At 34.3% G+C, this 15,018-nt stretch overlaps 1 protein-coding gene and 1 pseudogene across 1 annotated transcript; both read right to left on the bottom strand.

The window, feature by feature from the left end:
- Window positions 1–1,256: 1,256 nt before the first annotated feature.
- LOC121759103 lies at window positions 1,257–1,589 on the bottom strand. The gene has a single exon (XM_042154603.1). It carries the CDS (start codon window positions 1,587–1,589, stop codon window positions 1,257–1,259), a length of 333 nt encoding a protein of 110 aa, XP_042010537.1.
- A 7,984-nt stretch (window positions 1,590–9,573) lies between these two features.
- On the bottom strand, window positions 9,574–11,627 carry LOC121759264 (annotated as a pseudogene).
- Between the last annotated feature and the right edge of the window lie 3,391 nt (window positions 11,628–15,018).

Here is a 15,018-nt window from a genome sequence, read left to right as displayed (position 1 = left end):
ATTGGCCTTATTATTCAATAATAATATTTCAGTCACTTTTATTTTTTCATTAAAAAATTATGTTTAATTTAGATAATTTGGAGTAGTATTGGAGGTGCAAGTTGAATGGGGAAATGTGCTAATAAAGAAATATTTCTTCATTAAAAAATATACTACTCCTACTTAGTAGTAAGAAATAAATAAAGAAAACAAAAAGCAAATCAAGGATAATGCGGTCAAGACTGAAAAATGATGCAAAACACGAACACGATGATTATTATTATTATTATTATTATTATTATTATTATTATTATTATTATTATTATTATTATTATTATTATTATTATTATTATTATTATTATGGCCGACTTAACACATTATTTATTAGTATAATCGATCGTATTGATTTTAATGTAAAACTAATAAAAATAAAACATGTTTAAATATTTAATTTTGGGTGTCTCATAAACATTGTCTTTCTATTTTGGTATGTTTTTTTTTTCTTTTTTTGTATGTTTTCTCGTTTATGAGATGTGCCTTATTTTCTACTAACAAAATTATAATTACTTTTTCTTTCTACGTTTTTTAATATTTTCAATTTTATATTAAAACCTGTATAAACTCCAAAATCTCTATTCTTATCGAATGGAGGGAATAATAGAAGGAGTATTTTGTTTTGTTAGCAAATATCCATCTCACTTTAACTTAGCTTGATTTAGAAATTGTAGAGAAAAATAGGTAAAATAATGAAATGAAATTATCTACAAATGAGTTAGGGGAATGTGTTACCTACTTACTCAATATAATAAAATTAAATGAAACATGTAATAACTGTCAGACTAAAAAGAAAATATGAGCATATATTTGGGAGTTCTTTTGTTATACTTCAAACTACCCTAAACAATAGTCTCATTTTTATATCTATCCATCGAAATTAGTCTTATAAACTTTTCACTTTATTGATGTATTATTAATATATTTATTATATTACACTTATAAAGGAAAAATAAAAGCATAAACTAATACAAAATGACTCGCAATTCATCTTTAGGCAATAAAAAAATAATCAATTCAATGTAACAAAACTCATTCAAGCTAAAATTAATCCCAGAGCTAAAGCTAAATTTCCTCCCAATCGTCGTCTCTACGAAATCCGTAACTCATTCCGATCACCTCAAAATAATCAGAATCCAAAACCCCCAAATTCACCATCTACAAACCTAAATAGTAGCAAATCCCTAATCTACTATTCACATCCCCCAACAAAAAATCAAAAATCAACTCAAATTGTCACTACGTTTTCTCCTAGTGACTCGAATGTAGCAATAAACCGCGGCAAAAGCGACGGTAACGAGCCCGCCGATGATGACTCCGCCGCCCGCCACCGATCCATCCGACGAGTGGTGGTGCTTCCCGATCTTCCTGCTCTCCCACTCGGCCGGCGCCTCCGCCTCCGACGGTGGATCCGCACCTGTTCTCTCCGGTTCCGAATTCTGGTGCAGAGATCTCGACAGATCCGATTCGGCGGGGGGGGATCCGTCGGCCGCGGCGTGGAGCGAGAGGAAAAACGCGGAGAGTGTGAGGAGAGCGAGGAGGAATTTGTTGCCCATGACGTGTTCGAGGAAATGCCAGTGTGTGAATTCAGGCGTTTTCTGAGGTGTTGAGCTGTGTGATTTTTCCTTCAGTTGAACTGAAGTGAGAAACTAGTGATCCTCTATTTATAGACGATGCCTTCTCTCAGGTCGGGTCGGGTCGGGTCGGGTCAAAAAGGAATGCAGTATCTTTTGGGAAAACGGGTAAGTGTGGATTTATTGGAAAAGCGTGATAATTAATTAACGCGGTTACTAAAGATGTAGTGCATGGGTGTGAGCACTTAATTTGTTTTGACATTACAAAAAAATTATTAAAATAATTATAAAGCTTTGGCAAAAATATGGGGTTTCATCTAATTTAAAAAATCGATCGAAAATTCATAAAGGTTGAATTTGTATGAATAGTCATGTGTAACTAAGAGCATCCACATCGGCGAGAACAAGCTCGTCCGTCCGTCCGTGCCAGCGGCGCGGATGAGCTGTCCGCCGCTGCGCTCTTGCCGCTGGCACTGCGCTGCTCGATGCATCGAGCACGTCCGTGCCAGCGAGTAGGCGACGTGACAGCTTCCTATCGAGCACGTCTGTGCCAGCGAGCAGACGACGTGACAACTTCCTATTGGCCAACGACATAGTCGTTGGCAATTTAATTTTTTTTTAAATCCGATTAAAAAATATTTTCCCACTTCCCAAAAAATTATATCCGTTTTCTACCCACTTTTAATTTATTTTTCAATTTTTTTCCCAAAAATACACATTTTCATCCATAAATACCCCCACTTCCACACCAAAAATTCACACCACACTACACAATTCTCATCTAAATTCTCTCATTTACATTCTCAATTCTCAATCTTTCTTTCACTCTTACTCTTACAACAAAACAATGTCCGGTCACGACGATCACCCCCGGCTCCCACGGTTGGAACCCCGATTGGTTCGGTTCACAACCGTTTCCTAGTCCGGAAATGGAATATTCGGTCCCTCTTCAAACCCAAGGTTCGGAAGTTCCGGGTGGCTACCGCCTTACCCGATCGACGACCAAGATGCCCCCGAAGGGAAATACGGGTGGACACCCGAGCCTAGAGCGAGGTCGAGCGGCCCCTCCCAAACTCCGACTCCTCCTACTCGCGGTGTCCGCACGCCGTACACTCCGGCGGAGATGGAGCATTTGTTCAAAGCGTTCTTGTCAATCTACGAAGATCCAGAGGTTGGCACGAATCAATCCGGCGATCATTATTGGTGGGGCATCTGTCGCCGGTACAATGAAAATCGGCCGGCTGGAACAATCGAGCGCAACGATAGTATGGTGTGCAACGCCATATACAGAGCCAACAAAGAAATCCAAAAGTTCCAGGGGTATTACCTCCAGGAAGAGCGGTCGGAGAGGAGCGGCCGGAGCGAGGTCGACATCATCAATTCCGTCTTGTCGACCTACCAATCCATGAACTACAAGCCGTTCAAGTACCTCAACATTTGGCAGGAGACGCGGTCGCATCCAAAGTATAGGGGAGGCGTAACATCCTCCTCTAGCGGCTCCTCTAAACGGTCAAGGTCGGTATCCCTATCCGACGCCGGCTCCGAAGACGTGGCTAGCGAACTTGCCGAAAGCTAACTTGGGTAGCCCCAACGCCGGCCCGAACGGTTCCCAACGCCGACCGCAAGGAATGAAGAAGGCGGCGGCCAACCGCCGTCGCGCAGCGACTCCATCCGCCCCCGCTCCCGAACCGGCTCCCACTCCCGCTCCCTATGTGCCACCTCAACCCCCCACCAACTCGTTGTGGGGGGGTTTGGCCCAACTCAATTTGGCCGATAGGTCAAATATGACCCGATCAACTTCGATCGCATGTAGCGATGATACGGGGTCTGCAAAGAACGTTTGGGGCATTGTCGGATGATGACTAGTCTTCCCCGGGGGTATTTTTACGCTTAAATTACGTAATTTTTATTTTTTAGGAGTTTAATTATGTAATTTTTATTTTTTAGGATTTTAAGTATGCAATTTTTATTTTTTTAGGAATTTAATTATGTAATTTTTAATTTTTTATAATTTGTAATATTATTCCAGGTATTTTTAATGTATTTTAATTTTGTGGAAATGTTTTTATTTAAATTGAATAATGGAATGGTGGGACCATTGTGCTCGTCCTTGCGGAAGAGCACGGATGTGGGTGTTGTGCTCTTGCCTAAGAGCAGGCAGAAAAAGTGGGCCGTGCCCATATTCGTGCTCGTTGGCAAGAGCACGAATGTGGATGCTCTAATACTTCTCATGTCTCAATAAATATGAAACATTTGGTTTCCGACATGAGATTTTATGTTGTTTTGTAAATTAATGAAAAGAGAGTATAGCAAGAGAGAAAAAAAGTAAAGAGGATATTATTTCCATTTTAGGAAACGTTTCGTTTTTAATGAGACAATCCAAAAGAGAAACGTTTTAATTCTAATGATATGGAGAGAGTATATTGTTGATGTTTTCAAAACCAAACAATGTCGCTTTTGTAATGAATAGACGATAATGTTACATTCATCGGTGGTGGTGGCATTCACATGTGATTGATTTCGCCAGCTACCAAATCTGATACTCTCTTAGTCCCTCATTATGTGTCCTAATTTTTTTATTTTTGTCCATCATATATTAATTTTCCCACTTCACTTTTACCACTTTTAGTAGTGGATCCCAGCATTCCATTAACTATATTTACTCACATTTTATTATAAAAATAATATATAAAAGTAAGACGTATATCTCATTAACTTTTTCAACCCGCTCTATATTAGTATATTTTTTTAAAATCGTACCGGTTAAGGTAGGACGCATAGTGGGAGATGGAGGAGTAGTATAATTTTACCATAAAAAATGTTATGGGATGATTTCCAACAAATCTAAATTTTATGTTTTTTCTAGTTATTTTTTATTATTCATAATTATTTCCAATAACTTTTTTTAGTCATAATTATTTCCAACAGTTAATGAGTTTCTATATGAATGAAGTCAAACTTTAACCGAGTGACAATTAATTAAGACAATAGGCAATGTATAGTGCTGTGGTGCAATTCAGCTGGACCAACTTGGTTACAGCTAGATTAATAAATTCCAATTGAAGTCAAAATGTACGAATATTTAATTATTATATATACCTAAAAATGTTTGTGGTTTCAATTTTCACTGAATTTAAATTAGTGTAATAAATTATGAAAAGATTTAGCTTAAATAATAAAGTTAAGAGGGTACATCATTTTTTGTCCACGAACTTTGCCAAAGTATCATTTTAGGTCTGTGAACTTTGAAAATATCATTTTAGGTCCGTGAACTTTGAGTTAGTATCATTTGAGGTACTTTTTACTATTTCCAAGTTTTTTTGGACGAAAATACCCTCAATACCTTAAAGTGTATATATTTTTAACAAATTTATCATATACTCATAATTTTTTTATAAATATCTTTACAATATATTTTTGACAAATTTTCTAAATATAATTTGACCTTAAATATTATCACTTAATTTTGTGACATGCAAGTAAAATTGCTTCTTCAATTTTTTATATTAATTTTTTTTAAAATTGAATAAAGAACTTTTCTTTAATAATAAAAAATTGAATAAAGATCTTTTCTTGCATGTCACAAAATTAAATGATAATATTGAAGGTCAAATTATATTTAGAAAATTTGTCAAAATATATTGTAAAGATATTTATAAAAAGATCTTTATTCAATTTTTTATTATTAAAGAAAGTTCTTTATTCAATTTTAAAAAAAAATTAATATAAAAAATTGAAGAAGCAATTTTACTTGCATGTCACAAAATTAAGTGATAATAGTTAAGATCAAATTATATTTAGAAAATTTGTCAAAAATATATTGTAAAGATATTTATAAAAAAAATATGAGTATATGATAAATTTATTAAAAATATATACACTTTAAGGTATGGAGGGTATTTTCGTCCAAAAAAACTTGAAAATAGTAAAAAGTACCTCAAATGATACTAACTCAAAGTTCACGGATCTAAAATGATATTTTCAAAGTTCACGGACCTAAAATGATACTTTGGCAAAGTTCGTGGACCAAAAATGATGTTCCCTCTAAAGTTAAAGCACACTACAAGACTCTATTTAATAAGAGCTCCTCGGTTCAATTACAGCATGTGTGTGATAGTTTTTTTATGGGTAGTTTGTTTGTAAATTCCTAATTTTTTGCTAATTCAAGTTATTTACAGTAAGGTGGATAAATGAAGGAAAGATGTAGATTCTATTTTTAAAAAAATACTCACGCAGATATATTTTTTGTAGGTTGCAATGGAGCTAGTAGGTAGTCAACTATGGTCATAAATACCAACTATTTCCATACCTAACAAAAAATGTCTTAATTGAGCATCACTATTTACCTAAATGAAATCTCATAAAATAGTTGGCAAGAAGGTGACATACATCCTATATAACTAGGTTATTAAGATTACAAAATTGATCGCTTAGCTATTTCAATTTTATAGGATTTTTGAATTACGGGTCCGTCCGCTATCCGGAATTAGATGGTATGAAATGCATGATTCCGACTTAATTCGATTTTTGGTAAAGATAATTTTTGCAATTAGTTTTCTTTTTTACATATAGATTGGTAAAAAAAAACTATTCCCAGTTAATGACAGATCCATGTATAGTAAGAGTAAGGGGGTCGACTGATCCAACATCGGCACATCAGGGCAGAAAAACTTCATCAAATTTGGCCGCTTCCACCAACTCTTCATTTCCGTTAGTCGCCTCTTATCCACACAACCTTTGTCGTCTTACTCCAACAATAATATTATTTACTATGTACAGTTCGACCTCACAAGTTACGTTTTCTAAATCCAACATTAATGTTGGACAATTTAGTGAATCCAACGTCGATCTGTTTCTTTGAGAAAAAGTCAATATTTGAGTCGAATATCAACTAGCTAATACATTTGAACTCAAATAAATGTTAGCTGACCACCCAATAAAAACCTACTCAACCATTTTCTACAAGACTAGAAACCAATATTTGGGTTGAAATTAGACTTTATTATCTTTGAAGCTGGTTCAGTTAGTATATTGAAATTCAAATAAATGAAAGACCACCCACCCCACATACAAGCAAAATCTAATCAAACATGGACACGAGGATTATTTAAATCTCTTTATACTAATTCATTAGTGAGAACCAAATCTATACTTCATTTTTAACATGAGAAATTTGGCAGTTTCTAGAAGAAAACGCGTTGGTCAGAACCGTCTGAATTTAAATAATTCATTAACAAATAAATTGAATATAGATATATACTCCATCCGTTCCACAGTAATAGAGGCATTTCATTTTGCGCACTCATTTTGAAAACATAATTATAAATAGTTAAAGTGGAGAAAAAGTAAAGTAAGAGAGAGAATATTGTAGATAAGACTCTTCTCTACATTATTCTCTCTCTTACTTTACTCTCTATCCACTTTAACTATTTAATATCATTTTTTCAAAACGAGTGCAGAAAATGAAATGCCTCTATTACTGTGGAACGGTTATGGACGGTTCAATGCATTTACTACTACACTTTTTTCCAATTTATTTTGGTTTTTGAATACGTTTGAATGGTCCGACCGTGTCAATACGGTTATGTATTTATTTTATCTAACGACTACTTTTTTTGTTTTCAATAAATTGCTATCTTTATTTCATAAGTATTTATGCATGAACAAAAATAGATGAATATTTAATGGGATTAGTGCATATTCGCATTGACGGGAAAATGAGTCACACCGATTTCTCGTATCATGAATTGGAATGAAAATGAAGGAAACAAGGCTTTCTAGTTTTACTTTTTTTATGTTGTTCGAAGAAAATTATTCAACCTAGTACATAATATACGATAAATTTTATGTTGTGAAAAAGATAAATTACTGGCAAAATAATTAAATTTGGTTAAATTATAGTCATGGTCACAATTTAAAAATCAATTAGGAAATCATGAATTTTTTACTTATCCTCTAGTGAATTTTTTTTGGTGAAGTTTTATGTTATAAAAGCTAAGAAACCATGCGTGAACGTCAACGCTGGCGAGTTAAATAATGTCGTTTATTCATAAATAAAATATCACCTGGAAAATATCAAGAATGTATTATACGTAGACGACCTATTTTTTCACCGTGATAACTGAAAACAAATCCAAACTTTATGATTTTTCATAATATATAGGATCTTTCATAATATTGATCGAAATTCATATAGGAGTACTATATTTTTTCTGGAAATTTTATCCTCACAAGAATAGCCATAATCAAATCAAGTCGAGTCCACACTAGCTTTAGGATCCAAAAATAAATGGACAAATTAAAAACAAGCTATCCACCAATTTTAACATGTTAAACCCAAATTAAAGTGGGCCAATAAAAGAGTGGTCCATTAGATACTAACTGGGCTATTGTTATAAGACCTAAAAAAAGAGAAGAAGATGAAGAAATTATATAATTCCATAAGATTATTCTAAAAAAGTTAGTAACATTAGCTTAAAATAATTGAGGATTAGACATTTTTCCAATATCATAATATAAAAATTTATTAATAATGTCATAAACTAATTGTACAGGTTATCCTTGCATTTTAGCATTTTTGTTATTAGACGTTATGACGTTCACTACTGCAACTCGACCTATAAGGAAGCTCTAACATGATTGCACCGAGTCCCAACTCAATCGCGGGAAACTAATTGTCAAATTCGACAACAAGAAGCTCTAAACCCTAAAGCCACACAATAGCTTTCATAGTCTTGTGGATGAATGTCTAAATTTATTCAGAGAACTCAGCTGAACGCAAAAAATAGAATGAATGAAGTTACAACCAAACAAAAGACTATACTAGAATATGAATGTGAGGTAAAACAAAAATAATATATTGAGTTTTTTGTGACTGAATATATTTTACATAATGAGTAGAGTATATGAAATACTAAAATATAATTGATGGTCCTCCATTTGCACATATGATTCTTGATCTTCCATTCCAATTATTTTTTTTACCATGACATCAATGTGGTCCAAATTCATTCATAAAAAAAGGGCAACATAATTCTTTAGTTGTCACATACATTGTTGCCAATAATTCAAAATGTGGGGATGGAAATTGGAAAGCATCATTAATTTTGAATTCAAAAACATAGTACAAATGTCCTTTATTTTACCCATGTTTTTAACTTTCATCATCTAAAACATTGTACTTTTACATGGAGTATATTTCATGTGTTCATCTTATTATTTTAATACACTTATACAAACAATAATTATTTTGTTTAATGAATAGTGGATAGAAAATGTATATTACTTTTGACTGAATTATTGTACTTGTAATGATAAAGAGAAGAAGCAATCATTTCTCATCTCCTGTAAATTATGTGATTGGTCTGTACAATGCTTCCCATCTTACATTCAATTATTGCATTTGGTGTATTTATATGTCTTACATAATCAAGCTTTACCTGAATGATGATTACATTAAATTATTAATTAAACACAATTGATAAAATTAATTGAATCATAATTAGTAAACTCTTTTCATCTATTGTTCATATACAGTTGTAGTCCACTAAAAATTTAATCCAATGACAGCACATCAATTCAAACCTAACTACTTTGTTTCACTATTTATAGCAACACATCTTATGATGATGATCCTTAATTTATTTTGGCAAAAATTATTTTGGAGTTTATATTTAAAATTATGCCAAGAAGAGCTTTTTGCACAACAATTCATCCAAACATCTTAAATTATAAATTTAAACGATAAATTAACCAAATGTGTCCATACATTTTCATTTTGAATATTTTGTAGCCTTGAATCAATTTGCTTTAAGCATGGAGGTTCACTATTTTCAAATAATATCCTCTTTAATTGTTCACAACTTTCACATGTTCAAAAAAATCACTCAAAACGAGAATTGAAATTCTATAGTAAATATTGGGTTGAGGAACAATTGCAATTTGTCATAGCCAATCTCACCAATAATTGCAAGAACAAAAATTTTATTATAAACCTAATGAAATGAAAATATATTACAAAAAAAAGGAGGTAACATAGAACAAAAACTAAGCATAAAACATGGAGCCCATGTCAAATGACTAGTGAAACATTCCCAACCCTATTACACACACACACTAGTGTCGGTGGTGCTCGCACTCGGCCGGCCTGGCGGGAAACCTCACCGTGTCGGAGCAGTAATCATACACCATATGATTCGCCCTCACCCACACCAACTGATGGCTCTGGTGCACATTGAGCTCCGACACGGTAGGCTCATCCCACCAGTACCGCCTCTCGGCGCTGCTGCTGCACCGCTTCTGGATGTCGGTGGCCGCGACCTCGCCCGGGCACGGGCACGCGTTGATCTCGAAGCCCGTGTAGGACGCGACGAAGGGCGCTGGGACCAGTCCGTCTTCACCAAACCGCCCTGTGTGGCCCAATCATCAGCATTCCAAATTGAGCTATAGACTCCCATTGCTTGATCCTTGGGAAATGGGATGCCTTTGTGCTCTAAATTTGAGTGCACACGCACTGGTGTCTCATCCACCAAGAAACTGCCATGATTGAGAATATCCAATCAAACAACATTCATCTCGGATTTAAGGAAAAAATGTAGGAATTTGCCAATGGAGATTGAAACACTCATTACTTCCACCATCAATTTTCAAAAGGCCTTAATAATAATTGACTATAAAATCACGAAATTTGGTTAAATTCTGCCATATTCGTATTTAAATGTGTGATTTCCAAAAACGATATTCCAAATATACCACCAAGATTCAAATATTAATGTAAGATTTCCCAAATTTATGTCTCCAAATTATGCAATAATTCAAGAGATAGCAAATTGATGTAGTAGGGTATATGATTGTGAATAAAGATTCAATCTTTTTCCAAAATGGTGTGTCAAAAGTTGCTTTCTTTCCACTTTTCAGAACATATTATTCCATCTGCTGCAATGAAAGAGGGAGAGCTTACACAACTTGGCGCTGGTTCCAGAAAATGGAGTAAGAGTGGAAATCCTTGGTGGGGTCGAACCAAAGGTTCAACCTTTGCTCTCTGTTTCCAACCCCATTAACATACACATTTGTTTGGACAAGGTAAGGCTCCCCTGTTTTGTTCCCCAAGAACTCAAAATCAAACTCATTGTGGTAAGGCCCTTCAGATGACATCTGCACATTTCACAAAACCCTATCAAGAATCACACTTCGAAGCTCAAGCAAACAAAAAAACTTTATCAAGATCACATTTTTAAGCTCAAGCAAACAAAAAAACTTTATCAAGATCACATTTTTACTCAGGATGAAACTATAGTATGAAAAGAATCACATTTTTAAGCTCAAGCAAACAAAACACTTTATCAAGATCACATTTTTACTCAAGATGAAACTATGGTATGAAAAGAATCACATTTTTAAGCTCAAGCAAACAAAAAAACTTTATCAAGATCACATTTTTAAGCTCAAGCAAACAATTTTTTTATCAAGATCGCATTTTTAAGCTCGAGCAAACAAAAAAAAAACTTTATCAAGATCACATTTTTACTCAAGATGAAACTACACTATGAAAAGAGCAGAGTAAAATTGATCATTCAGATTAATGAAGAGAGAGAGAGAGAGAGAGATTACATAGAAGGCAGTGACGGTTCCAGCAGAATCACCAGCAACAAGCTTGATCTGCACAGTGACTTTCCCAAACAAGTACTTGCTCTTTGAAGAGAATCCAGCTCCTGCATTTTAAGAAATCAAACACGTAAGAAAAAGCAAAAAACAAGAGAAAACAGAGTAATGCTGTGAAGGGGAGAAAGTAATACCGGAGTGATTATCGAGCTTCATGTGAACAACTTCTCCTTCGTTGGTGAAATGATCGAACGCCCAGCTAGGCTGGAAGAGTTGGTCGAATTTCGAGGAATTCGCGAGGCCCACCATCGCAAATGCGGCGAAAATAGCAAGAATTGCAGCGCGGTTTGCCATTGGAGCAATTTATCGAACAGATAAACTGCGAGAGATTTTTAAGTGTGACTGCTACTGAGAGTAGAGTGAGAGGGTATATATAGGCAGTGGAGAATGGAGATATTGGTGTGATGGTGTAGACGCTTGGCTTCACTGGGAAGCCGCTCCGCCACGTAGGACTGTGATCGTACATTTTCTGAGTCCACGTTGGACACTGTTTCCGAGGAAGAAATAAAAATTCTTGGAGCCGTTGGCTATGATTAGGCTTAGGACCCGTTCACCTTCCCTGAAATGCCCAGAAATGGGCTCAATTCTGGGCTAAATCAGGTGTTCAGGGTTATGGTTTTATTACTGTCCAGCCCGTTAGATATGAGGAAGCCCGCACTATTCAGTGCATTTAACGCAAGAAAAAAAACTGACGAACTAGGTGATTTTCAATTCTCGTTTCACTTTTTACATCAAGAAATGATTGTGCAATTACATTTTTGCCCCTCATCTTCCCTTACCATCGCTGATTCTCTCTCCTTCCTCACATTCACATTTGGCAAACCCTAGGCAACCCGGCATCCACTCTTTCTTCTCCGACATACAGCCGGTGCGTGCATCGGCGTTTTGGAAAACTACTCTGGGCACGCTGCTCACACCCCGAATTGAAGGGGAGATTATGTTTTTACCCCAGAATTGAACGCAACTTTATTCCGGATTTCTCGCCCAATTTTTCCGTTTTGATTCTACAATTCAATTCAATTCAATTTTTCTTCTTATTGGCGTTTGATTTCCCTGATTCAGCTATTGTAGGGTGTGGAGCAAGGTTGATTTTTTTTCCGTGATTGTGTGGTTGGCTGATTTGGGATTTTGTGCACAATTTAGCGAAGCGAGAAGAGAATAAAAAATAGAGAAATATGCACTTGTGATGGATTTAGGGAGTGGAAATTTTGGTGTGGTGAGCCTTATGTGAAACAAGGAGGCGGAAAGAGCTCGTGGCGATGAAATACATTGAAAGGGGGCATAAGGTTTTCATTCTACCTTTTGTTATGCTGATTAGTACTACATTCTGATTAAATTCGTTCTTTTAATTTGATTGGTGCCCTTTTTTTCATCCAATCTTTGTTTTCTGAACTAGATTGATCAAAAAGGTTGAAAATTGTAGTGCTGTTGCAGAGGGATCATTCCAAAGATGGCGGTGGCTGATGGACAATGTGATGACGACGAAGGCGCCGCCGCTCTCTTCAAGGAAGAAGGCGTCGACTACGCCGATGACATCGATCATTCCGATACACCTATTCTCCTTCGTCCCCTCGCCTCAGCTACCGAGTCTGGCAACCTCGACGCCCTCCGCCAAGCCGTAGATGCTTTTGATCGTAAGATTGATGAACCCGGCTATCTGGAAATTGCCCAACTACTTTAAGCTCTGCTAATGATAGTGTGGAGCGAATGTTGGAGACTATTGGTATGGAAGGGGATACGCCTCTTCACCATGCTGTTGGAGACTCTGGTCTGATGCACAAAAAGAAGTTGAAAATTGTAATGGGGTCTTTTGGGGTAATGCCTGCTGAAAATTTTTGTTTGGAGTTTGAAGGGGTATTTTTGGGAACACACTCATATAAAGAGAATAAATAAATAAACCATAAATGCAAATATGAGTTTATTTCTGCCTCCTCGAACAAGCCAATTGATTTAAGAATATGTGCGCCCAACCTTATACAAATAGCAAAGGAATTTAATCAATACATTTGGAATGGCGAACACTGAACACGCCCTAGCATATATACCTTTAGGCCATGTTGGGTTGCCAGGATTTTGTCTGTGAAAGTAATCTGATTCTTTAAATTTTAAATTCTTGTGTTTGTTTTCGTTTTTAATCAAACTGAGAAAGTAATCAAAATCCTGAAACAAGAAAAGTTAGTACAACTTTCCAAGATTCTGAATCCTAACTTTTCTTAGGTATTCTTTTTCCCAGTTTTAGGATTCTTACATATTTAATGCAATATAGTACAGTTTATTATTATTATTATTATTATTATTATTATTATTATTATTATTATTATTATTATTATTATTATTATTATTATTATTATTATTATTATTATTATTATTATTATTATTATTATTATTATTATTATTATTATCATCATCATCATTATTGTTATTATTTATTACAATGTTTTAAAAATAATTTAAAAGTATAAACCATACTTAATTTCAGGATAATAAATAACTATAATTCAAATTATCATAATTATAACTATATTATTAATATTTATTTTTATTTTTATTATCATAATAATAATAATTTATTAAATAATTAAATATAATTATAATTATATAATAATATAATAATTATTATTTTATAAATTAGTAATTGACAAGAAAATTGTAGTGAAATTTTAAATTATAAAATTTATTCAATTAAAAATTAAGTAAATATAATAATAATAATCTTATTTATTATTGTATTATTATATATTATGATGTATAATCCATATTTAAACTATCCATCGTAATAATAAATAAAATAATATAATTATTATCATTTGTAATTAATAATTTATTAAATAATATGTATTATTATTTTTTATAAATAAAAAATGATAAGTATATTTTTAGTTTAGTGTTTAAATCAAATATATACTTTCAAATCTTGATATTTTCCAAACACGGGAAAGTAAAGTTATTAGAAATCATATTCCCGGGATTCATTTTCACAGGAATAATTTTCCTTGCCAACTTTACTTTCCCGCCAACCAAACATGGTCTTAGTTCATTCATTGGCCAAAATAAAATACTACTCCCTCCGTTCCAATTTTTTTTCGTCCCCAAAGAATATGAACATTCCAATTTTAGAAACTCTCTTCTCTTTAATGAGGTGAGACTCACTCTCCACTAACAATACTTAAAAAACTTTGTTTATCTCTCTCTCTTTTACTGTACCAATAATGTATTAAAACTCGTGTCAAACCCAAAGTTCATACTCTTTGGAGAAAAATGGAATACTTTTACCATAAATAGTAATAGTGTCTCACCTTCCACTAACTCATTCCATTCACATTTTATCTAAAACTAATATATACAAGTAAGACTCATATTCCACTTACTCATTTTTCACCCAAATGTCTTAAAATTCGTGCTACCACAAACGAAACTTCTAATTGCAGACCAAACAAGTAAAAGTTGAAAATGCAAGCAGTTAGTTAACTCAGCTGCAGCTTAGCTGGTATGTGGCTTGGCTTGATGGGACACATCGTAGGATCAGTCACTGTTAATTGGATAAGAAAAGATAAGTGGGGATGAAGCCAAATCACATTCAGACACGTGGACCATCACCAGCTGGAATTGCACTATATAGTTGTCCCTGCAACAAGTGGTTGAGGAAATATAAGTGTATCCTAAATTACAATATTTTAAGAGCATCTCCAATGCACGGATGTCCCACTCGGAAATCTACTAGGACTTTTCAAAAACACCTCCTGCAATATCA

The sequence above is a fragment of the Salvia splendens genome, chromosome 12 (genome assembly GCF_004379255.2).
Source record: "Salvia splendens isolate huo1 chromosome 12, SspV2, whole genome shotgun sequence".
Taxonomy (NCBI): Eukaryota; Viridiplantae; Streptophyta; class Magnoliopsida; order Lamiales; family Lamiaceae; genus Salvia; species Salvia splendens.
The sequence above is the reverse complement of the archived record's forward strand: the minus strand, read 5'-3'. Positions and strand labels throughout refer to the sequence as shown.